The sequence below is a fragment of the Chionomys nivalis genome, chromosome 1 (genome assembly GCF_950005125.1).
Source record: "Chionomys nivalis chromosome 1, mChiNiv1.1, whole genome shotgun sequence".
Classification (NCBI taxonomy): domain Eukaryota; kingdom Metazoa; phylum Chordata; class Mammalia; order Rodentia; family Cricetidae; genus Chionomys; species Chionomys nivalis.
In genome coordinates this window covers 67181523-67208787 of record NC_080086.1, presented here as the reverse complement: position 1 = coordinate 67208787, position 27265 = coordinate 67181523, and the positions used below count along the sequence as shown (strand labels likewise).

At 43.2% G+C, this 27265-nt stretch overlaps 1 protein-coding gene across 1 annotated transcript in view; it reads right to left on the bottom strand.

Annotated features, from left to right (window-relative positions):
• Nucleotides 1–5083: 5083 nt before the first annotated feature.
• The window catches only part of Alms1 (ALMS1 centrosome and basal body associated protein), a 134634-nt gene continuing 112452 nt past the window's right edge, over nucleotides 5084–27265 (bottom strand). The window contains exons 18-24 of the mRNA XM_057770407.1: nucleotides 17266–17380; nucleotides 15742–15945; nucleotides 15168–15409; nucleotides 14526–14679; nucleotides 13415–13478; nucleotides 8014–8113; nucleotides 5084–7247 (exon numbers count right to left, since the gene is read on the bottom strand). Coding sequence (XP_057626390.1) covers nucleotides 7203–7247; nucleotides 8014–8113; nucleotides 13415–13478; nucleotides 14526–14679; nucleotides 15168–15409; nucleotides 15742–15945; nucleotides 17266–17380 — 924 coding nt within the window. The 3' untranslated portion in view covers nucleotides 5084–7202. The remainder of the gene's footprint in view (nucleotides 7248–8013; nucleotides 8114–13414; nucleotides 13479–14525; nucleotides 14680–15167; nucleotides 15410–15741; nucleotides 15946–17265; nucleotides 17381–27265) is intronic.

Genomic DNA, 27265 nt, shown 5'->3' with positions numbered 1-27265 from the left:
AAGCAAAAAGAGGGTACTGAAACCCCTGGAACTGGGGTTATGGATGGATGGTTGTGAGCTGCCAAGTGGGTTCTGGTAACCAAACCTAGGTCTTGTACAAGAACAGTCAGTACTTTTACACATTGCCCCATTGCTGCAATCCCTTCCCCACTTTGGTGCCTCTATTATCTATCTATCTCTATCTCTCTATCTATCATCCATCTACCTATCATCTATCTATCTGCCTTCTATCTACTTGAGTCCACATGTTCCTAGGCAATACATTTATTTTAGCTTTTTAAACTTTATTTAATCTATTGACAATCTTGTCAGCAGGGCTGTGGTAACACACACCTTTAATCCCAGCACAAAGAGAAACCCTGTCTCTAAAAACCCTGTCTCTAAAAACCCTGTCTCTAAAAACCCTGTCATATATATATATTTGTTTCTGAGAAAAGTTATCTATCTTTATAGCCCAGAATAACCTCAAATTAAAGATTCTCGGCCGGGCAGCGGTGGTGCACACCTTTAATCCCAGCACTCGGGAGGCAGAGGCAGGTGGATCTCTGGGAGTTCGAGGCCAGCCTGGTCTACAAGAGCTAGTTCCAGGACAGGAACCAAAAGCTACGGAGAAACCCTGTCTCGAAAATCAAAAAAAAAAAAAAAAAAAAAAAAAAAATTAAAGATTCTCTTACCTCAGTCTCCCAGATTTTGAATGAATTCTGCATTGTTTCTAACATTATCCACAGTGGAAGCAGGTGACTGCTAACCATGTTCCCTTATCTAAAATTCTTTTATGTAAATAAATCATTACCTATTCTCCCATGAAAAAACTTGCGGCTGCTCTTTGCACTGGTGTGAAGATGCTGTCTTTAACTTTCCTGGGTGGGCAGTGGGGTACACTGTCCCAGAGTGCAGCCTTAGGACTCACTGTTTTGTTTCATGAATCTCTTAGGCATAGCAATTAAAACTTAAAATGTAACTTTGGCTCCCACAAGGGATCTGGAAGGGTGGCTCCATGATTAAGAGCATTTTCTGCTTTTACAGAGGACCCAGGCAATCCCAGTAACCCCACGACAGTTCATAATCATGAACAAAGATTCCTGAAAAGAAGCTGTGTGACCGCAAATGAAAAAGCTCCTGGAAGGAGTCTGTGTGCAGACACTGATAACAGCCTGGAACTCCAGTCTTGGAGAAATTGGAGTGTTGTGGGTTCAGAGGCTAATTACCTTATCTTGGGCTAGTTTTAGCTTCTGGAACAGCCATTCCTTGACCCCTCTGTACTGGAACTAACATTTTGAGACAATAGATAAAAAAAAAAAATACCTTTTAGAATCTGTTAACGTAGCAGATGACCAACTTCCATCAACCCCAAAGCTAAGGGTGTCATCAGATACCATCTAGACCTATGGAATAGGTCCTCCCATTTCACTGTAACTGCTCTTTAGTGTACACACCAATGTATTTTAAACTTGTCTTATAGACGGAAGTTTCTGTCCCTCCTGGTCCTGCAGATTAATTATAAACTGTTTGGCCTATTAGTTCAGGCTTATTATTAACTAGTTCTCACATTTTAACCCATAACTCTTATCTATGTTTAGCCACGTGCCTTTGTACCTTTTCTCAGTACGGCATTCTCATCTTGCTTCCTTTGCGTTTGGCTGGTGACTGCATCTTGGCCTTTCCTCTCCCCAGAATTCTCCTAGTCTGACTGCATATACTTCCTGCCCGACTACTGGCCAACCAGCATTTTATTAAACCAATACAAGTGGCAAATCTTTAGCGTTCAAGAGCATTATCCCACAGCCCTTTTTTTTTTTTTCTGTAAGACTATAAAATCTTCATGAAACTGCTTCCACACTGGAGCACAAAATTTTGGAGTAACCTGAGTCTGTGTTCCCAGACCATGGTCACTCACATACACTCTAGAGTAAGCTATGCTCTTTATTCCTTTGAGGTGAGAGTTGCTTCTTTCATCAACACAATTATCCTTAACTCCAGTTCTGGGGAATTCAATGTCCTCTTCTATCCCTCACAAATACCAGGTATACGTGTGGTGCACGTTTAAATTCCTAGAGTTATTTTCTCCCAAAATGTTTTTTCTTTTAACCCTTAGTATTTCTTTTTAATTTTTTGGGGTAGGGGAGGTGTCTAAATTAGGGTGAAGAGACACCATGACCACGACAACTCCCATAAAGGAAACACTTAATTGGGGTGGCTCGCTTACAGCTGCAGAGGTTCAGTCCATTATCATCAGGATGGGAAGCATGGCAGCATGCAGGTAGACATGGTGCTGGAATAGCAGCTGAGTCCTATATCCTGCAGGCAACAAGTCACTGGATAGTAACCTGAGCAAAGGAACCCTCAATGCCCGTCCCTCAGTGACACTTGCTCCAACAAGGCCCCACCCACTCTAACAAAGCCACACCTCCTAATAGTGCCACTCCCTATGAGAGTATGGGGGCCAAGTACATTCAAACTACCTCGGGGGGCATATGTGTATATGCACAGGTATCTTCCTCAGTTGCTTCCCACTTCATTATAAAAAAACCTTTAATCCCAGCACTCGGGAGGCAGAGGCAGGCGGATCTCTGTGAGTTCGAGACCAGCCTGGTCTACAAGAGCTAGTTCCAGGACAGGCTCCAAAACCACAGAGAAACCCTGTCTCGAAAAACCAAAAAAAAAAAAAAAAAAAAAAAAAGAACCTGCCATGTGTGTAAATGTGAGGCCACCTGCTCCTGCCATGAGCAAAACCCACCCTCCAGAGCTGAAGACATTTATGGACAAGTTAAATGATGGCAGACATGCACAAGGAATACCACTGTTGCACTAAGCCCCTTAGTGTCATGAGGAAGGAGAGAGACAACACTTACAGGTTCCAAAGATTTTATTAAATCACCACATAAGCAGGGTCATTGATGGATCAGGGCGGCAGGACAAGGACTTGGGGTCTTGTTTCTCCTGACAGTCCCAAGCAGGGGGCAAAAGCAGGTTTATAAGTACAAAAAAAATCCCAATTTTCACCAATCAGAAGTTAAAGATTAGGGACTTTCCCTGTGTGGCCCATCATTGCCAACTGACATACAATGCAAACCTTTCAGTCCCATCCATCAGACTGATTTGTCCTTTGACTATGACATAGCATCAGGTCATGTACATTTCCATATGAAGCCTTGCTAGATAAACTTTTGATACTCAAATACATTTTTAGCCTTTATTTTCATGTGTAACTTTTATTTTTTTATGTTTTATATGTTTATATGTTGTACAGCATGGGCAGGCAGTGATGGAGGAGGCCAGAGGGCGTCGAATCCCCTGGGACTGGAGTTACAGTGTGAGCTGCCACATGACTTCTGGGAAGGAAACACGGGTCCTCTCCAGACCTCCACTTCATTTCTGAAAGGATCTCTTACTACACCTGGAGCTAATTGAGGCTGGCCCCATCAAGCTCCTGGGATAAGCCTGTCACCTTCCCGGCACTTGGATTACAGCAAACACTGCCCTGGGTTTTTATCTAGGTGCTGGGGTTTGAACTCAGGTTCTCATGCTACAGGGCAAGCACTTTACTGAATGAGCAATATACCACGTCCTAGTTTCGATTTTTTATAAAAATACATATACCTATAAAGAAGTCTGTGGGTTCGCTGTGCAGGACATCCCGTGCTCCTGGAAAGAATTTCTGCGACACCAGTCATGGCTTTGCGTTGCTTCCTCATCAGCAAGGCTGAAAATAAGTGTCAAGTATCCACACACATGTGCACAGTCCCTTCTCCCAGTCCCCTGTACAGGGAGTGCTATTTGGGGTATTATTGTTTTATTTCTGTGACCAAAGAGCTGACAAGAAGCAGTATCATGGCCTGTTTGGTCTCAGAGTTTGAGGGTGCAGCCTATCATGTGGAGGAATGCAGGGTGGTAAGTACAGGTTCAGCTGTGGTGGGAAGCAGATAAAATGAGTCATGGTATTCAGCTCACTTCCTTTTTATTCTGCTGGAACTCCAGCCCATGGGATTGTATCATCCACATTCACAGTGGGATTTCTTGAAATGTAAAATAATTAATCTTATCAATAAAAACCAGGAGTTAGAAATCAGAGTAAACCTTGAAAGATCAGGGAGGCAGAGGAGGACCATGTAAACTGCAAAGATTTGTCACTCAAATTGGCTTAATAAAAAGTTGATTGGCCTGTAGCCAGGCAGGAAGTATTGGCAGGGTGACCAACCTAAGGATGATGGGAAGGAGAAGGGCAGAGTCAGAAGCCACCAGCCAGATGCAGAGATGAACATGCCATGCTAATAAAGGTCCCACCATGTGACAGAGTGTAAATAAGGAATATGAGTTAACTTAAAATGTACAAGCTAGTTAGCAATAAGCTTGAGCCATTGGCTGAGCATTTATAATTTATATTAAGCCTCAGTGATTATTTGAGAGTGACTATGGAACAGAAAAATTCCATTTACATTTCTCTCTCACTTAAGCTTCCCTGGAAATGCCTCTGAAGACATGCCCAAGATGTTTCTCCTGGATTCCAAAGCCAGTCAATTTTACAAGGATATATAAACATATATATTTAGTTTAAGCTGAGCTACATAGTAAAACTAGTTCCTTATTCTTCCCCTAGGAAGATTTATTGGTTATTCGATCTCTAACTGTCCTAAATCTCCTTCACCATCACCCTCTTTCCAAAGCCCCTGACCTCTAATCTGGATTGATCACTCTCTGTGAAGCACTGTGCAGATTCTTACAAAGCCAACCATAAGTTACAAGAAGACAATGGCATTGATTGCCTTTCTAGAGTCTTTAGTGGGCAATTCAGTAAAACAAACAAGAACCAGCAACCACTTCTGAAGCAACAAGCTTTCTATTTCTAGCTCTGTTCTGAGCTTGCCTGAAGCCTTCCTGTTAGGTGACAGCACTCCTGTGCGTCTGGCCAAGGTGCTTGGTCTCCATGTTCCGAAGGCAGCAGAAATGCCCTAAAGCTCCTTTTACTATTTCTGTTCAGTCTTGCTCCATCTGTCTTAAGCTGATTCTGGATTTGGGGAGCAAAGATGATGAATACTGATAGATTGGGCAATGAATTGGAGGAGTATGTACATTTAACCACGCCCACTTTGGAACTTGGCCACAGGTCCTCTGTAGAAGAGAAACCTAGCAACCTAGGCTGACCAAGAAATGGCGGTGGACAGAGAGCAGGCACCCGTGTGCAGATTTGACCCTAGAGTCTGAGGAGACAGCTTGGATTCCTGGGTATTTCTGGGTACCTTAGCTCTCTGAAAATTAGGGAAGGAACTCAGAGCTAGTGCTGCTCAGACTAAGAGAACTGAGTGTGCATCTGTGTTGATGTTCCTAAGAAATGTAATCCCCTAACAACAAGAGTGCCCCCTGGAGGGCAACATTATTTTGTAAAACTTTTCCCTGTGAGCTCTCTGACCAGCTTCCCCTGGCAAGTGTTTTGTGACTACCTGGAGACTGCTATAAGCAACCGAACTACATAGACTGAAATCACCTAGCTCCTAGCAAGCAAAGATGCAGGTCACAATAATGATTCAGAGTGGTCTAATTTCATAGCTAGACAGAACAATCATTTGAGACACAAACATGGTTTGACATGCCTGAAATCCCAGTATTTGGGAGGCCAGGGATGATTGTTGTTGACTTGGAGAGCTGCACTTCCACTCTACCAGGCCTGGCTTCGCATTAAAATTCTGTCCTCTTTGCTCAAACCCTCACTCCAAACTGTAGGCCTGGTGATCACTGCAAAACTGGGCTGCGCTAAGCTCTCAAAGGGACAGACAGCAGGCAAGCAGTTCTAGAGCAAATCACAGTAACACAGAAGCAGCAGCAGAATACGGTTAGGGCAAGTGTGTGGTGGTAGGAAGAGGACAGGGCAGTCTCATCACCCGAGGAATGAGGCCTGAAGTGGGGACTCTGGCTTTTGCCGAGTACAAAGCACAAATGGAGCTATGCACAGCAGGGAAGCCATCTTGTGCTCTGGGAGCAGAAGAGTCTGCAGGCGGTACAAAGTATTGCCCACAAGGTGGAGGCTACAAAAGACCTTTGCACACAAAAGCAGGGAGACTTCAGCTCTGAGAACTGTTCCCTAGCCCTGTTTCCATGAATCCTCGGGTGCTAGATCTGAATGCTCTTGGAGGACATCTGAACAACCCAGTGTTGGGCCCAAGCAATCATGATTTCTACTGTGCCTAAGCCTTGCAAAGGAACTCTATTGTGAATGTGAACCCACAAGTCACAGCATCTTGGAGCTGAGAAGGTTTAAGAGTACTGATGTTCTCATTTTATAGGTGGCCGAGCACCCTTCCCTGCATCTTCTGATATCTTAAGGGTACAAGGACAAGTTCGGGCTCATGGGGCGCCAGGGGCAGGCCCTGCCTTCCTAACCTCTCAGGGAGTCTTCTGAGGTCATGCTGCCGCTTCCTCTGCAGGGGCTGGGAGGTGTCTGCTGAATGTACAGCGCATTCTTTCCTTGGCTTTGGGATTTAGCTGTGATGCTCAATTATAAGGGGAAGAGAGCTTTCTGTATTCTGCCCAGGCACTGGGTTAAGATCAGAGTGGGAATCATTTATCAACACTTCTTTTCCAAAAACTGTCCTGTGTTGTAAATATTGTTTCATATTTCTATTGTTAGATGATGGATGGTCTGAGGCTTCAATTTCACAGACAAACGAGCAAGTGAAGGAAGACCTGCTGGAGAAGGCTGGGAGCCTTTCTGGGAGCCTCTGGTGATGCTGATTTCACACAAGCCCGTGATGAGCAAGAGCAGACCTTATACACCATGCTATGATTCAAAAGAAGCCACATTTCATGTTCTGAGACCCACATCCGTCCACACAGCAGGCCAGATGCTGCCCAGCTCCCGGCTCCTCTCCAGACGGGGAAGAAACGACCTCATGCTGCTTGTCCCCTAGAAGTCAATCGGTAGTGGTTTGTTTTCTGAAAGTATAAGCACACATACAACAGGGACTCCTCCTTGGCTAGAACCCAGAGTCCACCCTATGGAAGGGCCTGTGGGCATGGCCTCGACGGAGAAAGGGAGGGCAGATTCCCAACCACAGCCGCTCCAGCCACCACTGCCCATACCCCAGAGTACTAAGCTACACACAGACAAAGAGAAAGCTTTATTAAATCACTCATTAAAGAATAAATTAGGCTTCTTTAGGCTTATTTAAAAAAAAGTATTCCTAGGCTCTGAGGAAAGTAGTCTTATGTCAGTCCCAAGGCACTTTTCTCCCCAGGAGTTGGTTGGTCACTTTCTGTGGAAGAAAACACAGGATTTGAAGTCAGATGCAGTCACTAGGCAGCTGGCCATCCCCACCTCGGCACACTGCTGAGCAGACTCCTACATCTTGCGTATGTTACTCACTTACAGACATATGGAAATCAGGAAAAATGTATTCCTTAAAGTGTTTTGGAAAGATGTCAATAAGCACACCTTCTCTATAGAAACAGATGCTAGTATGGTGATGGACTGACCAGGGCTGACAACACCCAGCACGGCAAAGGCCCATGTGATGCTAACACAGCAGGAAGGTCATGCAGCTCCTGGGGTCTCCCCAATGCCCAGGCTCCTGGGTGCTCCAGACATGGTTCGCAAGTCTCACACTAGTCTGGTCTGGTCTTCAGTTTCTGCCTTTCAGAGCCCTCTACATAGTGAGAAGCCTGGGAGGAAATCAGAGCTGTGAAGAACTTGACCCTTTAAGCAGTGTCCAGTGTGGCGTCTAAGGAAACTAACTAGTACCCTCCCCTCCTAGGAGGCTCTTGGCAGGCTCCATTCTCTAACTCCCTGCCGACTCATAGACATTGTCATTTACACTGGAATTGCAGCTCAGTCATGAGGGCTAAACTGCCTGTGTGAGGTCTGGTTTAGCTGCGGACACATGAAGAATGCTGAGTCACAGCCGCCTATGTTTGAAGTCTCAGCACTCAGCTGCTGTATTCAAGTGTCAGTCAGGCTGGTTCTATTCCCTCAGCTATAGGCCTGATCCACCCCTTGATGGACAGAGCATCAACCCAGCTAACCGTTTTAAAGTGCTGAGCTCGCAGTCGGTAGGATTTATACTCTGATTTCCTCTTCTCCTCTTCTCTCTTCTTCTTCACTTCTGGAAGCTGCTCATAAATCCTAAGAAATGGCATTCATAAGAAGACAGAAAGCCGTACAGTTATCTGGCATGAAGGTACATGATGGCTCTCCTAACACCTCTGGTCCTATGCTGCCCAGGCATCCAGCCTGTGAACAGAGCCAGCCCCTGATAAGCATCCATGTCCATGGATGTGGACTCTGGCCCTGGGGTGCCCTCAATCTGGAAGAGAGATGAATGAAAATATAAAACATTGATAATACTGCTTATTTCCTCAAAAGGAAAAAAAGGAAATAAGTAAAATTATGTTTTCCATGCTATCTGCAAAACTATATAGTTTCAATATAACAAAAAGGTAGAACTAAGTAGATACACAGAATACACAGACACACACCCCTATGTATGCAATATCAGGCTCAGCTGAGGTATCCCAGACTAGTCTGGAGCTCTGTCTAGCTTTAGTTTACTAAATGCTGGGATTATATAGATATGCAACACCATATCCAGCTTATTACTGTATCTTTAAAAAACTTTTGATTAACATACAAAGAAATGGACTGGACGGTGACACGTCACACCTGTATCATTGCTTCTCTTATTTGCCCTCCTCATCCTCTCTACTCCTCTTGCTGGTCCCCTTCTTTCCAAAATAGTTCCCCCTTTCTGTTTTCATGACATACACAGTCCTTAGTCTCTTGTAGTCTCCCCATTCTTCAAGTATGCCTTTCTACTCTATGTTCTACACATAAAGAAAATACCGCATTTGTCTGAGTATAGCTTATTTTGCTTAACACAATGATTCCTAGTTTTACCCACTTTCCTGGAAATATACTATCAGTCTTTACAACTGAAAAAAACCCATTGTGTATATGCACCACATTTTCTTTACCCACTCATCTACTGATGAATACTGGAGCTGCTTCCATTTGCTGGCTACTGTGAACACTGCTGCGATATGCATGGGCATGCAATTATTTCTGTGATATGTTGAATAAAGCCCTTCAGGTGTACGTCCACAGGTGGTATAGCTGGGTCATATGATAGTTTTCATACCGAGTCTACGGTGGCTGTAGTGGTTTCCACCCCTTCCACAGTGCACTTCCTCTCCCCACGCCCTCACCAGCATCTGCTGTCATTTGTTTCCTTCCTTGATGCGAGCCAGTCTTTCTGACTGGAGACGAAATCTCAAGAAGGGTCTTGATTTGCATTTCACTGATGGCTAAAGATGTTGAACACATTTTCAAATATTTATTGGCCATTTGATTTTTCTGTTGTGACTTGTCTATTTAATTCATTAGCCTATTTAATGGTTGGATGATTCTTTTAACGTATTTAATCTTTTTAGAGTTCACCTTAGATTTTAGGTAAAAATCCTGTGTTGCACGATGTTATGAAATGTTACTCTTGTCTCATATGTTTGACCACTGGGTCTCCAGCTGGTGACACTGTCTAAAAAGGTTGTGGAACCTCACTGGAAGAAGTGGATCATCAAAAGGGATGGGCCTTGAGCTCGGACCTACTTCCTGTTCACTCGCGACTTCCTGTTCACTCGCGACTTCCTGAGGGGTGCAATGTGACGCTCTTGTCACCATGGCTTCCCTGCTGCCTGCCACTAAGATGGCCCTTATCCCCCTGGAAATACAGGCTAAAACAAACCCTTTGTTCCTTACAACAACAAGAATATAACTAAGACAGATATACAACTAGCAAAGATTTCCTTCCATTCTGTAGCCATCTCTTCACTCTGCTGATGTTTCTTTCTTTGTTATGAGAACAGAAACTTTAATTTCATGAAACTTCATTTTTAATTCTTAGGATTATTTTCTGTGCTTTTCAGAAAGTCTTCACATATCCCTGTTATCTTGATGTATTTGGCCTCTAGCAGTTTCAGTTACTATTGTATTTAAAACACAGGAAAATACAAAGTATTAGAACAGCTATCCCTGTAGAATATACAGTTAACAGAGAAGGGACAGTTATTCTGTGGAAAGGGCCAGACAGGCTTCAGGAGGTTAGGCTTACATTAAGAATGAAGAATCATTAGGACCAGAGACAGAGAAGGGAGCAAAGTACACAAGCTGGGGATTGTGCACTGGTAGACATGGAGGAGCTACAGAGCTGTGGTAGAGGGAAACAGGCGGGGAGAGGCCGAGGTGGGCTGCAGTCACGTGAAACTCACACTTCATCCTACACACATAGGGTTCAGTGCTCTTAGCTTCATGCTGAGAGGAGCTAAAAAACAAGACAAGTGCATGTAGGATGGAGGGAAGAATTTTGAGTAATTGTTACTTTCTTCTTTCTACTTCTAAAAATATTTGCAGATCCCAACTGGGACAAACTGAGGCCCCTGTCACTGGAGACAGAGCTAGGCCCGATTAAAACAGGCCTGGCAGAAACCAGAGAAGCAAATAGCTTAGGAGGTGGGAGAAAGTCAAGTGGGCGGGGCAGTATGAAATTGCCAAGTCACCGTGCACGAGGAGGGCCAGCCCAACTGCAGAGGGGTTCAGCAGGCATGGATTCTAGCCCCACATTGGGTGCCAATTTTTTGCAGATTATAATAAAAGAATACCACATTTTCCAAAGATTATTACAAGTCAAAAAAACAAAAATCATTGAAAAGAAAGCAGTACCAAGAGTTGTGGCAAACATCTTTAACCCCAGCTTTCAGGAAACACAGGCAGGATCTCTGTTGAGTTCCAAGCCAACCAGATCTAGAGTAAGCTCCAGGCCAGACATGAAAACAAACTAACATCAATAAAAACAAACAATGCAACGTGTCAGCAGCTCCACCCAACTACCTGACTGCTCATCAGCTTCTGATGAGCCCCTAGAAACAAACTCTGTAACTTAGTTTTTGAATGGCATTCTCATGATCAATATATGTGTATACCAAACTGATTAACTCATGAGTAGACCATGCTTGCAATGGCACAAGATTTAAAAAGTTTCTGAAAAATTGGTCTGAAGAAATGGCTCAATCTCAGTGGTTAAGAGCACTGGCTGCTGGAATTGGCATAAAAGTAAACAGGAGGACCAATGGAACCAAACCAAAGACCTAAATATCAATCCACATACCTACAAACACCTGATTTTTGACAAAGAAACAAAAAATATAAAATGAAAAAAAGAAAACATATTCAACAAATGATGCTGGCATAACTGGATATCAAATAGATCCATAATACAAAACTCAAGTCCAAATGGATCAAGGGCCTAAACATAAGACCAGCCACACTGAACCTCACAGAAGAGAAAGTGGGGAAGCACACTTGAACGCATTGGCACAGGAGACCACTTCCTAAATATAACCCCAGCAACACAGACACTGAGAGAAACAATTAATAAATGAGACTTCCTGAAACTGAAAAGCTTCTGTAAAGCAAAGGACATGATCAACAAGACAAAACGACAGCCTACAGAATGGGAAAAGATCTTCACTAACCCCATATCAGACAGAGGTCTGATCTCCAAAATAGACAAAGAACTCAAGAAATTGGTCACCAAAAGAACACATAATCCAATTAAAAAAAAAATGGAATACAGACCTAAACAGAGAACTCTTAACAGAGGAATCTAAAATGGCTAATACTTAAGGAAATGCTCAACATCCTTAGCCATCAGAGAAATGCAAAACAAAACCACTTTGAGATTCCATCTTACACCTGTAAGAATGGCCAAGATCAAACACACTGATGACAACTTATGCTGGAGAGGTTGTGGAGTAAAGGGAACACTCCTGCACTGCTGGTGGGAGTGCAAACTGGTACAGCTGCTCTAGATAGCAGTATGTGATTTCTCAGAAAATTAGTAAAAAAAAAAAAAAAAAAAAAAAACCTATCTCAAGACCCACTAATACCACTCTTGGGTATACACCCAAAGGATGCTAAATCATACCACAAAGGAATGTGCTCAACTATGTTACAGCAGCTATTTGTCATAGCCAAGACCTGGAAACAACCTAATGCCCCTCAACCAAAGAATGGATAAGGAAAATGTGATCTATTTACACAATGGAGTAATACACAGTAGAAAAAAATACTGACATCTTGAAATTTGCGGGCAAATGGATGGATCTAGAAAACATAATATTGAGTAAGGTAACCCAGATCCAGAAAGACAAATATAATATATAATCACCATAAGTGGCTTTTTGATATAAAACAAAAAAAACCAGCCTACAATTCACAATCCCAGAGAACCTAGACAAAAAAGAGGACCCAGGGAGAGACATATGTGGATCTAATCTACATGGGAAGTAGAAAAAGACAAGATCTCCTGGGTAAACTGGGAATGTGGAGACCATGAGAGAGGGTAGAAGGGGGGAGGGGAGAGGAAGGGAGGGAAGCAGAGAAAAATATATAGCTCAATAAAAACAATTTTTTTTTTTAAAAAAAAAAGAGCACTGGCTGCTCTTGCAGAGGACCCACGTGGCAGCTCACAAATGTCTTTAACCCAAGGAAATCCAACCCCTCTTTTGGCCTCTGGGGACACTGCATGCATGTGGATTTGCACACTTATATACATATGGGAAAAACATTCACATACACAAAACAAAAATAAACCTTAAAAGCAACAAAAATCTGGTCTCTCATATCCCTATACTCGGGATCCACTCAGTTGTTGTTTCCCAAAGGGAACCACTATCACCAAGTCTTTTGCAACTTACAGAAATATTTTATGTATGTATGTATAGGTCTACACAGACACAAAAGCAAACACATTTCTTTTTCCAATGCAGCAACGGACTGAAACTGAACATGCTTCCGAAACTCAAGTTCTTAACTTAAAGTCAATTTCATTATTTCTTTTTTTTTAATATTTATTTATTTATTATATATACAATATTCTGCTTGTGTGTATGCCTGCAGGCCAGAAGAGGGCACCAGACCCCGTTACAGATGGTTGTGAGCCACCATGTGGTTGCTGGGAATTGAACTCAGAACCTTTGGAAGAGCAGGCAATGCTCTTAACCTCTGAGCCATCTCTCCAGCCCTAATTTCATTATTTCTTACTGTGTTGGAAAAACTCCTAGTAATGAGATTGTTAAGATAAAGAATGTGGCCCAAAATAAAATTTATTTTTATTTCAAAATATTTTTTTAGTTTCATCCAGATTTCTAGTCAAGACAAGCTCATTCCCAGCATTCCCCTTCTCCCTTTGAACAGGAACCACTCATACCCTATCTTCTATTTCTCTCTTCCTTTCTTGTGCTCTGAGATGCGCCTCACCACTAACGTTCTCACATGCTTCCAACCGGGCACGCTCTGAGGGCTGGGAAGCAGAGCGATCACCCGGTAACCTGGAGTGTAGCTGAATAATTACTCTCATTCTTTCAGACTTACCGTCTGGTCCTCTGGATCATTTCCCTCTTTCCAATAGGCTTGTTCTTCTGGGCAGTCAGGAGGGCTAGACAAGGGAAAGGTTTATCAGTAGACAGTGGCCATAAGGAAAGGTGTGGCGCTGTAGAGCTGTGCAGAGGAGCTGCTGGGCCCTAACCTAGTGGGAGGCACAGGGCAGTGAGTAAAAGACCAAGGGCAAGGCCAAAGCCTGAACTACAGTAGGGGCACTGTGACCAAAGTTTATACCCATTGCGGGGGGGGGGGGGCACAGTGTGGACCAGCTGACAAGTAAGGCTGACAGCTTTGGCTGGTCATTTTACATTTTCACTGCTTTCTTGTGTTATTCTATTGAGACTTGCCACTTGGTGTAAGTGCTATGAGCACAGATCTTGGCTGCGAACCCCAGCTCCTTCACTAAGAAGAATGTTACCTCGGGCGAGCTAGTCTCCCTGGGAAGTAAGAGTATAAATGCAGCGCTGTTCTCAGCCAGGCGCTGTGAGAACCGTGCTGGGCAGACCTCCTAGGTCCGTGTTTACCATCACTGTGTTCATATCACACTCAGAAACCAGGCACACAAGGCTACTTCACAAAAGAGTCATCCTTATGGCAGCCTCTCTTTTTAAAGAGATTTCTATGCAGTGACAAGGCTAGCAGAATTGGGGTTACTGGGGTCACAGATGAGTGGAAAGCTAGGTTGGGCCAGTCTACTAGCTAAGGAGACTCGAGTCTCAGCAAGCAAAGCCACATTCAGCATCCTTATTGTGGCCTGGCGTCCAGCAGCACTCGTCAGCACAGTAGCAGCCATTCAGCAAAAGTGACAAGAGGCACCTCTCCTAGACAGGACAGGTGACAAGGGACACCTCTCCTAGACAGGACAGGTGACAAGGGACACCTCTCCTAGACAGGACAGGTGACAAGGGACACCTCTCCTAGACAGGACAGGTGACAAGAGACACCTCTCCTAGACAGGACAGATGACAAGGGACACCTCTCCTAGCAGGATAGGTGACAAGAGACACCTCTCCTAGACAGGACAGGTGACAAGGGACACCTCTCCTAGGACAGGAGAGGTGACAAGAGATACATCTCATAGGACAGGTGACAAGAGGCACACCTCTCCTAGGCAGGGGCCGCACCGCATTGAACAGAGCCTCCCGCTCACTCTGGAACAAACTCTGTAGCTTCCTCTCCTGGACTAGTAGCTTCAGGCGCTTTATCCGTTCCCCAGAACGGGAGATGAAATCAGGTCTGTGAAGCTCAAGAGATTCCTAAAGGAGAAAAACCTCACGTTAATGACATGGCCTTTGCTCGAGTACCCAGAAAAATGGCACCTGCCCCAGAGGCCTGAGAGTCTGCAGAGGAGGGCAGCCCCAGGGAAACCAAGGGGAGCACAGAAACGCCTTTGGAAAAAGCTGAGAACTAAGGTGGGGTCACCTGCAACTCTTCTAAATGTTGATGACAGAGGTCAGTTCATTCCCTTCAGACAAATTCACCATTAAATATCATTTTCTTTAGCAACCAAGGGACTGGCAAGGCCTGGGGAAGAGCTCAGGGGTGAGCACTTGGTTAACACTGTGAGGCCCTAGAACAATGCATCCTGACAAACACCAGGCCTGCTGTTGCACAAGTGAGCAGTGCCAGAGTACCGTCCTCCTCTGCGTCGTCAGGAATGGTGAACGACCAAAGCCCAGCAAGCCGGTCACACATGTTCCCACAAACAATATGGCTGAAGTCAACCTGACGGCACTGGACCTACCTGCAGGGTTGCTCTCACGAATGGCCTGAGAGGAGCCCGGGCACCATCTCCACCCGGGCCTCTCAGGGACCCACGACTGCTCGTGCACGGCTCCTGCCAGTTTTGTTCCCTCAGGGGCTCTCTCCAGGGTTTGGTTTTGGTTACTGGTTCAAACCAGGAGATACCAGGGCCATAAATCTTGGGCAGGTTTTCCTTCTTAGATCCAGACTTTTTATTTTCCACAGGAACAAACCATGCGACACCTACAGGAAATATTTTCAAGTAGAAATTGAAAAGTTTTATTTTTTAATAACTGTACCCAACTACAAAGACATATATGTAACACTGACTTGCAAAGGACTCATCTGCTAGGGGTGAGAACCCCTAGGGTGCCCTTGAGTTCGTCTTAACCACAGCAGGACTCTCTAAATGAAGTTCTAGTTACTTTCAAACCATGCCAGTGTGGTGGCTGGTGGCGTCAACATAGAGTCCTCAGAAGCAAGGGATCTCAGTGTTGCAAGGACTTAGACACACCTTTGTGAGAGTCCCTGCCACCTGGAGTTAGAAATTGACCTTTGAAATGAAACAAACCAACCTTCACAGGAATTTGGCTTGTTCTTCCTTAAGTTTTTGTCCCGCAGATAATTGGTAAGGAACTTTTTCTCTTTGGCTTTTTCTTCTGACCAAGAAGTCACATCACTGTCCTCTTCCAATCTGGCTTCACTAGGACTGGGAGTTGGGAAAGTCACCCCAACATCACGAGTGTATTTTTTGACACTGGTCACAATCTCCAAGTTACCTGAGGGGAAAGACAGATGTATCTGGGAGCAGACTAGATAGAGTCTGTTTGTATACAGACTTTGGCAGATTTAAAGTCAGGGGTGAGTCCCTATTAATAACTCAAAGATATGCTGCATGGTGCAGGGGAGGGGGTGGGGGGAAGTGGGCAAAAAGGCAGACACAGGTTTAATTTCTAAGTGGGTTTAGCTACCACAGAACAAGAAATATAAATTCAATTGGTTCAGACTTTCACCTCCAAGGGAGCAAAAACTTAAGCACTTCTGGACCTGCTGCCAATCACCTCGTAAGGATGAGGAACCTGCATAAGACCAAACTAGGCCCTCTGAATGTGGGTGACAGTTGTGTGGCTTGGGCAGTTTGTGAGGCCACTAACAGTGGAACCAGTATTTATCCTACTGCACGAACTGGCTCTTTGGAGCCTATTCCCTATGGGGCCATACCTTGTTCAGCCTAGATACAGGGGGGAGGGGCTTGGTCCTGCCTCAAGTGATATGACAGACTTTGTTGACTCCCTGTGGGAGAGGAGGTTGGGGAGTGGGCGGGGGAGAAGATGGGGGGAGGAGGAGGACAGGAGGGAGAGGAACTGGGATTGGTATGTAAAATAAGATTTGAAAAAAGACTGACTTATATACAGCCAAACACTCTTGAGGCATAAGCTTCGGATTCGCCTGGCCCCTCGCCATTCTGTTTACAAATCAGGACCCCGTCACTCACTCAGGCCACTCTCTTCCTCCTTTGTTTTTACAGAATGCACACAGCAGCAAACTGTACATATTCTGTACCTTGATTTTTCTTTTAAAATATATATGCTGGAGACTTCTGTGTGTGTTGGGAACTGAACCCAGGCCTCTACAAGAGCAACCAGTGCTCTTAACCATTACTCCAGCCCCAAGAGAGCTTCCTCGTTCTATGCAAAAGTACAATAATTAGTTTCACCATTGTTATTGATGGCTATCAAAGTTGATTTTAATTTTCTGCTAAAATAACCCTACTTTTTACACTTAGCATTTTGCACATATTTAAGTATATCTATTGGTCAACACAAAACTAACAAACAAACGCTGGGTCAAAGGAAATTTAATACGAGCTCCCAAACTGCTCTTCACAGAGGCTCTAGTATTTGAATCCTGCTACAAAGGCACTTATTTTCCTACACTCTTGCTTATAAACTTAGATTTTTTTGCAATTAATAAGCAAAAATAGTATCCAAATATACAGGTACTTTTAATCTTTATACCCTATATCATGAGGGAGGTTAAATAAGTGTGTTGAAGAAGCATTTTTATATCAATGCAAAATTTAAATTCAAAGGCTTTACCAGCTTGTACACCCTTGTTCAACGTATGCACACTTTCCTCATCGTAAAGAGTAGAAGCCAAGCTCAAGAAACTACCAGCAGATGAACCTGAGTCAGAGGAAATCTCGTTTGCCACCTGGAAAAACAAAAGACTCAGTTAAGAGTGATCAGTAGCCAGAGAAATGGTTAGCTACAGGGCAAGCCAGCCCTCTCTAGTCAAGCTGAAAGACGCTCGGGACCCATGTGATGGAGGAAGGTCATTGGTTAACTAATAAAGTGAAAGCCTTTTTTTTTTGTTTAAACAGAAAAAGGGGAAATGATGGAGGAAGGTCATTGGTTAACTAATAAAGGAACTGCCTTGGCCCATTTATAGGCCAGCCCTTAGGTGGGTGGAGTAAACAGACAGAATGCTGGGAGAAAGAAGCCGAGTGAGGAGTTGCCATGATTCCCCCATTCCAGACAGACGCAGGTTAAGATCTTTCCTGGTAAGCCAGCTCGTGGTACTACACAGAATATTAGAAATGGGTTAGATCAATATGTAAGAGCTAGCCAATAAGAGGCTGGAATTAATGGGCCAGGCAGTGATTAAAAGAATACAGTTTCCGTGTAATTATTTCGGGGCATAAGCTAGCCATGCGGGCCGCCAGGTGCCGGGGACGCAGCCCTGCCGCTCCTATTACAACACCCATGTGGACACGTGTCTGTGACGTGAAGAATGCTGCTCGAAGGACAGGCCCAAGCCACGGCGATACAAAGAGAGCTGGGAATTTCTCTGGGATTTGAGAAAACTGAAGAAGCTGGTAGCTAAACCTTAGCCTGACACATCTCCAAAATAAAATTCTCAGCTCACACCTGTAGACAATTCTGAAGCTAAAAGAGATGCTAACTAAAGTGATGAAGTCCAGAGGACCCCTCAGTCGGAGCAGAAACACTTTTTATCTGACAGACACCAAAGAGCTGCATTGCACCCTAAGAAATTCCAAATGAGTCAAGCACAAAATGCACGAAAGCCCCAAGGTCCTTTTTAACTATACTCAGAGCAAGTAGAGCACCGAAGTCAAGTTAAGGGATCAAAGCTGACACTGGTGAGTGGAAAAAAAAATCTTCATAAACTGTTTTTGTTTTGTTTGTTTTTTCTTTTCTTTCTTTCTTTCTTTTTTTTTTTGGATAGGGTTTCTCTGTAGCTTTGGAGCCTATCTTGGAACTCATTCCGTAGACCAGGCTGGCCTCAAACTCACAGAGATCCACCTGTCTCTGTCTGCCAAGTGCTGGATTAAAGGTGTGCGCCACCACCACCCATGAAAAAATTGTTTCTTAAAAACAAACAAGCCGGGCGGTGGTGACGCACGCCTTTAATCCCAGCACTCGGGAGGCAGAGGCAGGTGGATCTCTGTGAGTTCGAGGCCAGCCTGGTCTACAGAGCTAGTTCCAGGACAGGAACCAAAGCTGTCTGTATCCAAGTACACAGACACAGAAGAGGACAATAGCAGCCTTCTCCATCGCTCTCAATCTGGACTTTGGGCTTACATTTTCACAGCTAGATTGGGACGCTAGGAAGCCCCAGCAATCCTGCCTCTGCTTCCCTTCCCTCAGACCTGAAATTATAGGCACATAAATGATGATCAGCTTTTGGGTAGGTGCGGGCACCTGAACACTGGCTGGCACGATGGCAAAGCAGTGCTCTCCCCACTGAGATACCTCTCAGGCTGGAGTGTTTAAGCTCATCATAAAAATGAATAGGGATGGGAAAACTGGGGTGGGGGACAGAATCTCTAGGGGAGGTTTGTTCATCTGAAATTTTAATTAGGTGCCAAATGGCATTTTCAAAGCAAGTTTGATAGAGGTGTATTACAGCTCAAACCAGGTATCTACTCCTTTTAACTATAAAAACTATACTCCATGGTTTCCAGGAACTTAGCCCAGAATCTTGGGAAAAAAGAAGCCATGATAAGATATTTGACAGCAGGAAACATTTTGATTTTCAGAAAGGTAAGTATTGGAAACTGGTGAGTTTGACACCGTTGACCTGGCAAGTTTAGAACTCAACATCAATCTATAGGCATGTGGAAGTCAAGGCTAGCAAGTGTCTGAGCATGGGGAAGACGACAGCAGCTGCCTGCCAGGGCAGCAGCTTTCCTAGTAAGCCATGTTTACGGTCCCTGAGGGGCAGCTTTCCTAGTAAGCATGGTCCCTGGGTGGCAGCTTTCCTAGTAAGCATGGTCCCTGGGTGGCAGCTTGCACGGCGTGCTTGTATTTGGACACAAGAATAACATGTTTGGGAACTAGGCAGAGTTCCAAGGATTGAAATGGCAACACACGCTGGTAGAAGCTCCATCAGTTAGTCCACACTTACGCTAGCGTTACTTCAACACTCAGAAAGACCCTGCGTAGACTTCCTGCACTGCACAAATCCCCATTGAGCACCCTTGTGTCTCTAGGCTTGGCCATTCTTGCTTCATGTTTTATATATAAATGCCTTGGAGATTTGGAAAGCAGGATTTCTACGTAATAAACACTCAGAGTGCCCGAGAGGCTCTGTAGGAACAGGAGTATGGTCAAAATAAAACAAAGGGATGTTTAGTAGTGAAATTATGTAAATTAAAGGCCAGAGAGCGCTGTGTAGACAGAACGAGGAAATTTTTGATGTAGAAGGGAACCTCCCCCCCCCCAAAAACAAAGTCAGCTCCAAGCCTATAATCCTAAACTTGAGCCTGCCTTTACTCGTCATCTCTCAAGACACAAAGCTGTCTCTTTGTGCCAGTTCCCTCACTTAGACATGGAACTGAGGGTTTTGCTCCTGAAATTACAGGAAAAGTAGACAGAGGCTGAACATGCTGGTTTACACCTGTAATCCCAACACTTGGGAGCTGTAGGAGGGCTGAGCCTAGGCTAGCCTGATACACAGTGAGGCCCTGTCTCAAAACAAACAAACGAATAAAGGCATACATATAACAAAAGAAATAAATCAACAAAAGAAATACTAGAAAAAATAAAATCTCAGCTCTTCATGAGTTCAAGCCCAGTCGGGGCAAAAAATTGAGACACCATTTCAAAACAAACAAATAAAAAAATGGTTTTGAGGGGACTGGGGAGATGGCTCAGAGGTTAAGAGCATTGCCTGCTCTTCCAAAGGTCCTGAGTTCAATTCCCAGCAACCACATGGTGGCTCACAACCATTTGTAATGGGGTCTGGTGCCCTCTTCTGGCCTGCAGGCATACCACACAGACAGAATATTGTATACATCATGAATAAATAAATAAATAAATATATATATATATAAATGGTTTTGATGATAGACTATTAAGCACAACAAAAACCCAACTAGTGTAAAACGTTGAGAATGCTATGATGTTAAAAGGCAAAATCTGCAAGTAGAGAAGAGATGCGATGGCAGGTAATACAACATACCTCTACAGCTGAGACACAAAGTACAGTAAGTGCCCGAATGGGCTGAGTCTCAAGAGAGAAAAGTCATTTCTGCATTCTAACACTGAGAAATTAAGGAAACAATCTCATTCACAATAGAAAAACTATAAAGTATTTATGGGAGAAATTAAAAATGTTGATGAGACACTCATAAGTATGAGTCAGAAAACCCAAAAGCCGCTAGGATGGCAAGTCTCTTCAGATTAATTTGTAGGTTCTCCATAAGCTTAAAATATTCCAGTGAACCTTCCTAAAGAAATTTGTAAGCTGATCTCAAACTTCCATGGAAAGCCAAAGGATCATCAGAGACCAGAATTATTAAAAAAGAGAAAGAACAGATAAAAAACCAGATAAAAAATCATTTCCTGATTTCAAAACAAAGCTACAATGATTAAGACACACTATAACTGAGGCTACACCAGCCAACAAAGAACTGAGAAGATAAAGTGACTCTGAGGAGTGTGGTCAGTGATTTTCCAGGAAGGCACCAAAGCTACCCACTGCAGGAAAGGATAGAGCTCTGAACAAGGGATTCAGAACAAATGATCTTCACATACCAAAGAGGACTTCAGACACATCACATACATTTTACTTCACATACAAAGAAGACTTCAGACACATCACATACATTTTACTTCACATACAAAGAAGACTTCAGACACATCACATACATTTTACTTCACATACAAAGAGGACTTCAGACACATCACATACATTTTACTGAGCAGAGCTAAATACCTACTAAAGCCAACAGATATGTCCAAACTTTCTGAGACTGCTACATGGCACTGCCATCCACGAATGGCACAACAGCTATCCCGAGATACATGTGGACTACAGGTGGGGCAAGCCGACATCAAATTTTAAAATAAAAACATAGGAGAAAATCTTTGTGATCTTGACTAGGGAAAAAAAAATCTCAGATCTAGTAGTAATAGCACAATTTACAAGAGGGGAAAAGTTAAACTAAATGCATTACTCAGCATTTGAACATCAAATTTTACTTTAAAAATAAACTAGGAGAGAGTGCCAGAACAGGAGGTCTTGTCCTCAGGTTACACACTGGTGAGTCCTGTGACAAAAACACAGTGCTGACGAGACCAGACACCGCACTTGATCTTACCGAAGGCTGACAGGTGACCAAATACATAAAACTCTTATGAGCTAAATAGGAAGACAGACGACCTAACTTAAAAACAGGCAAAATATCTGAGTATCCTTCCCACCAAAGACAAGAACACAAAAAGATCTTCACTATCAAGCCACTGGCAAAGTCCAGATTAAAAGCATCACGAACTCCTTCACATCATTTAGGATGGCCACCACAGAAACACGGATAATGACAGGCAAGATGTGGAAGAACTGGAATGCTCAACACACTGCACATAGGCAATTTGAAAAAACACAGGCAGTTTCTTAAAAATTTGCCATACGTCATAAATGAAATAAAAGAAATTTAAATGCTTACATAAAACTTCTAGACCAATGTTTACAGTCATATTCCAATAATTAAAAACAACCTAAACATTCTAAATGTCCACTAACAGACACAATGTGGTAAAACCATATAACCAACTACAACTCAGCAGTAGGAGGAATTCCTGACAACATACCACATGGGTAAACTCTGAAATCAGCATGCTAAAGCAAGCAAGCCAGAAGCAAAGGCTGCCTCATCAGCGATTCGATAGGAACCGTGCAGAATGGGCAGGATGAGGGTTCCCAAAGCTGGGAATAACTGTAAACAAAAACAAGGGAGCTTCCTGGACAGAAAAAGTCTAAGGCGGATATGCTGATGATCACACAACTCATTGTGAATGGAAAACCCACAATTATAGTGCATTTTAAACAAATTGCTATGAAAAGCTAAACATTTAAAACTATAGCCCAAAATAAACTCCTCCCAACAAAATGTACTTATTCAGCCATCTATGATGGTAAAAGCCAAAGGAGACAAAACAAATACTAAGTAGGACGCAGAGAAATTGAAATGCTCGTACTGCTTACGGGGATGTGAACTGCTAAAGGCACTTTTCGAAGTCTGGCAGTTCACCAGAAGTGAACTCCATGAGATCAAACAATTCCAGTTCACCAGAAGTGAACTGCATGAGATCAAACAATTCCACCCCAGACATATTCCTAAGAAAAGGGAACAGGTTAACACATGAAAATGTGGACATGCTCACCCAGTTTTGTTGAAATGGGCAAAAAAGGAGAAAATCATATCCATGAACTGAATGACAAAACAAAATGTGGCATCCAGCTAAGTGGAGTATCTAATCACAAAGATAATAAATGTGCTATGGCATAAAAGCATTAGGTGAAATGCAGCCCCACACCCTAGAGCAAAGCACAAGGTATATGGCCGGTCAGCAGTGGTGCAGAGAGTACTGACTTCTACCCAGATTCCAAAGTCACCATGAGAAGACTTGTACTCGTGTCAAACTGGCTTGGGGATCCACCATGGGATACATGTTTAAAAATTCATCAACAGCCTGGCGGTGGTGGCGGGTGCACGCCTTTAATCCCAGCACTCGGGAGGCAGAGGCAGGCGGATCTCTGTGAGTTCGAGGCCAGCCTGGTCTACAACAGCTAGTTCCAGGACAGGAACCAAAAGCTACGGAGAAACCCTGTCTCGCAAATTCAAAAAAAAAAAAAAAAAAAAAAAAATCATCAACAAATGCTTCTGGCAAGCAGGAGACCAGATCACTCTGTCCAGAGGAGGACGCAGGCACCTTCTCAACCTCCAGATTGAGTGTAGATAGGTTCACTCTGTTTTCCTACACGGGGCTTTCATAAAAAGATTTATTAAGCATTCCCAAGTTAAATGACACCAGTTACCACAGTGTATGCTTTCGGTTGTGGATCATCTTGGAAGAAGATGTGTGCTAGCAGGCTGCTTCTCTCTAGTGTCTACCATGAGAGCAAACTCACCTGCTGTTGCCTGGCTCTCCAGAGGGTCAAGGAACATGCCACCATTGCAGGGATGTCTTTGTACAACTTTTGTAGAACCTTTTAACCTAAAAAGTACTAGATAAGACCCATTCCTACGTTTACTGATTAGACATCAGAAAGATCCAGAAAGGAAGCCTTTAAATTAAATATTGTCTTTATGGAGACAGGATTTCATGTAGCCCAGTCTGGCCTTTAACTTGCTGAGCAGGCAAGGGCAACTGTATTTCTGATCTGCTTGTCTCGGCCTCCCAAATTCGGGGACTATAGGCAACTGCCATTATGCCCCAGCTTTTTAAAACCATTCAAGAGTCTAAAATTATCTCTATTTCATTAAGCATACCAGTCAATAAACAGACAACCTGTCAAGTGTGATAGTGTATACCTGTCTTCCAGCACTTGGGAAGCAGAGGCAGGAGAATCGGGAAATCTAAGTCATGTTTGGGTACACAGCATGTTAAAAGCCTGGACTACTTGAGACCCTGTCCAAAATAGAGAATTACTCTGCATATAAAAATTAAGCTTGGAAAAGTGTACTTGTTAGCTTAATATCAGTGGCCTTCAGTCAGCTAGGCAACAGAGAGGAGAGAGTTTTGTCCTTCTGAGGAATAGAATGATCATAACTACCTAAGCTTAAGTCAGAAACACACTCTAGTAAATCAGTCAAAATCAGAGGAACTCTATGGCACCAAAACATGTTTCTTGCCAGAAGGCTTTTAGAAATGTCCAGATCAAGTCGGGTGGTGGTGGCGCACGCCTTTAATCCCAGCACTTGTGAGGCAGAGGCAGGCGGATCTCAGTGAGTTTAAGGCAGGCCTGGTCTACCAAACAAGTTCCAGGGCAGCCAGGGCTGTTAAACAGAGAAATCCTGCCTCAAAAATAAATAAAAAACAAACTAACAGAAAAAGACAAGGTCAACTATAGTTGATGTCTAGATAATTTATAGTCTAGTAATAAAATGTATTAGCCCACTAAGGGGTAACAAAATTATGTTATCTGTACAAAAAATAACCTTTGACATGTAATTCCTAGAGACAAAAGTTACGAGGGAGACCTAGAGGGTAAATAATATCCATTATGAAAAACAACTGGGCATGGTTGCAGACACCTTTAATGGGAGGCAGATCTCTGTGAATTTGAGGCCAGGATAGTGTACATAGTGAATTCTCAATAGTTGGGGCTATGTAGAAAAACCCTATTTCAAAAAACAAACAAAAAATGTGTGTCAAACCTTCCACAGAAGGTTAAAAGGGCATTGTATCTAAATAGGTTCTTGGCTTTTGGGTTTTTTTCTCCTGGTATCCACGAGAGTGAGGACTGAAGATAGGAAAACAACTGTGGGTGACCCCAACACTCACACTGTAACTACCAAGGTGGTTAGCATGCTATGGAGGTCATTAGGGCTGACATCAGGAAAGTTCCCAGGTACAGCAGGGTTGAAGAACAGAGGAGAAAGGAAACCTAGGACTTCGACTCCGCCATCAATATGTGGACAAGGCAGGATCACAAAGCACTGCAGAGCAGGATGGTAGCAATTCAAAGGTTTTCTATTAAGATGAAAACAATATGGTCTGAAAGTGGCATTTTTCTTTGTGTTCCCTTGAAAACCTTAGCCCCTGGCTCTAAACATCCAGAGGGATCCTGATCATTCACCACGTCGCTATCACCATTTGACTCAGGTGGCCAGCTGCACCTGATGTTAGGTTTATTGGAAGCTCTGATCCAATTTTAGCATTAGTGAATAAAACTTTATACTTGAGCCAAAACTAATTTCCACTTCAGATCTTTCCATTTTGATCAGGTCCCAATATTTCAACTGTTTTAGATTAAAATTTCAAAAGAAAAACATGCTACTCAATTACTGAGTCTTAATGGGTAAGAGTCCAGTTAACAAAAGGACACCAGATTTTCTTAGTAACTCTATATTACTTTCTTAATAAAAGATATCTACTGATAATTGATTATTTAGAAAAATTTACACACAAGATAAACTATATACATTAGCAGTTTAAACGTACTGCTTCCTTACGCCTGTATATTTTTAAGTAGGAAATTTGTGTTTATAAGCTTAAGGGTGGGCTAGCAGAATGAATAAAGAAACAATGTTACAACATAATTGCAGTCCAATTAATGTTTAAGAATCAATAAAGGAATCTTCAGGGAATAATGAAAAAGGCTATAAAAGACAGCAAAAGAAATATAAATGGAAAATTTTAAACTAAATTTAAAAAAAAAACACATTTCAGAGTACTAGCAGACGTTAAAAAGCTGAGTCCCTGAATTGGGCCTGGGGATAACATGGCACACACTCTCAGACCTGCGGAACGGGAAACTTTTTTGGAAACACCCTTCCAGAGTGGACACGTTCTGGGCCAAGAGGTAGTGGGCTGTAGATTACAGACAACAATTCAGTTTTGATTAGCTAAGTCTATTTCTTTCAGTTTATGTTTTCCTCAATAATCATCCACTTAGATTCTAAAATATATCTGCATAAAACAACCATGAAAATATCGCCTTTCTCCCCATTTGATGCACACACACAGGCAAAACCACATACGTAAGTCTAAGAAACATCCCCTTTGTCTGTGTCTCCCTATCACACAGAGAAAACTACTGTTCTGTTGAAGGGTCTGCTCTTGACTGTGCTCAGCAATCCTGGGAATGGATTCCTATGGTGGACATGCCCTCTTCACAGATTTTGCCACAACTCCTAGTTTTGACATACCTGTAGGGGAGACCCAGCCAATCACCTTGCTTGTAGGGCGGGGCCCCCCGAGGATATTTTTTACTTATAAAGATTGCGGGTGTGCTCCCCGCCTTCCTTCCCTTCTGCTTTCCTGTTCTCTGCTGGAACCACACGTTCTGTGAGTCTTTCCCTAATTAAAGCTGAAAATATTTCTATAATTTCTGTCTGCCTTCATTTACGCCGGTACAATTACACTTGGCTATGTTAAACTTAAAGCCTTCTTTTTTTGTTTAAACAGAAAAAGGGGAAATGATGGAGGTGGGTCATCTTTCTATCTGTTGTTTCATTGGTTAATTAATAAAGAAAACTGCTTGGCCTTTAATAGGACAGAAAATTAGGTGGGTGGAGTAGAGAGAACAGAATGCTGGGAGAAAGAAGGCAAGTCAGGCAGTCGCCATGATTCTCCCACTCCAGACAGACGCAGGTTAAGATCTTTCCTGGTAAGCCAGCTCGTGGTGCTACACAGAATATTAGAAATGGGTTAGATCAATATGTAAGAGCTAGCCAATGAGAGGCTGGAACTAATGGGCTAGGCAGTGTTTAAAAGAATACAGTTTCCGTGTAATTATTCTGGGTAAAGCTAACCGGGTGGCGGGACGCAGCCCCGCCGTAGCCCCCTACTACACATACTGTTATTACCTTGAAATGTAAAACAATGCATTTAATTTTAAAATATTTGTTCAGTCTAGTTTTACTGTTTTGTGGTTACAGAATACTAGTCTACTTATAAAATCACCTTGGGATTTGTCAGCATTTTCCTAATGTGCAATTACTTTTGTAAATGTCCCATAGATGTTTGGACCTAACTATGGGTGCTAAGTTTTAAGAATGGAGTTTTACAGAGATATCTTAAAAGCAGCTTGTTAATACTGTACCACAGACACTGAGAGCAACAA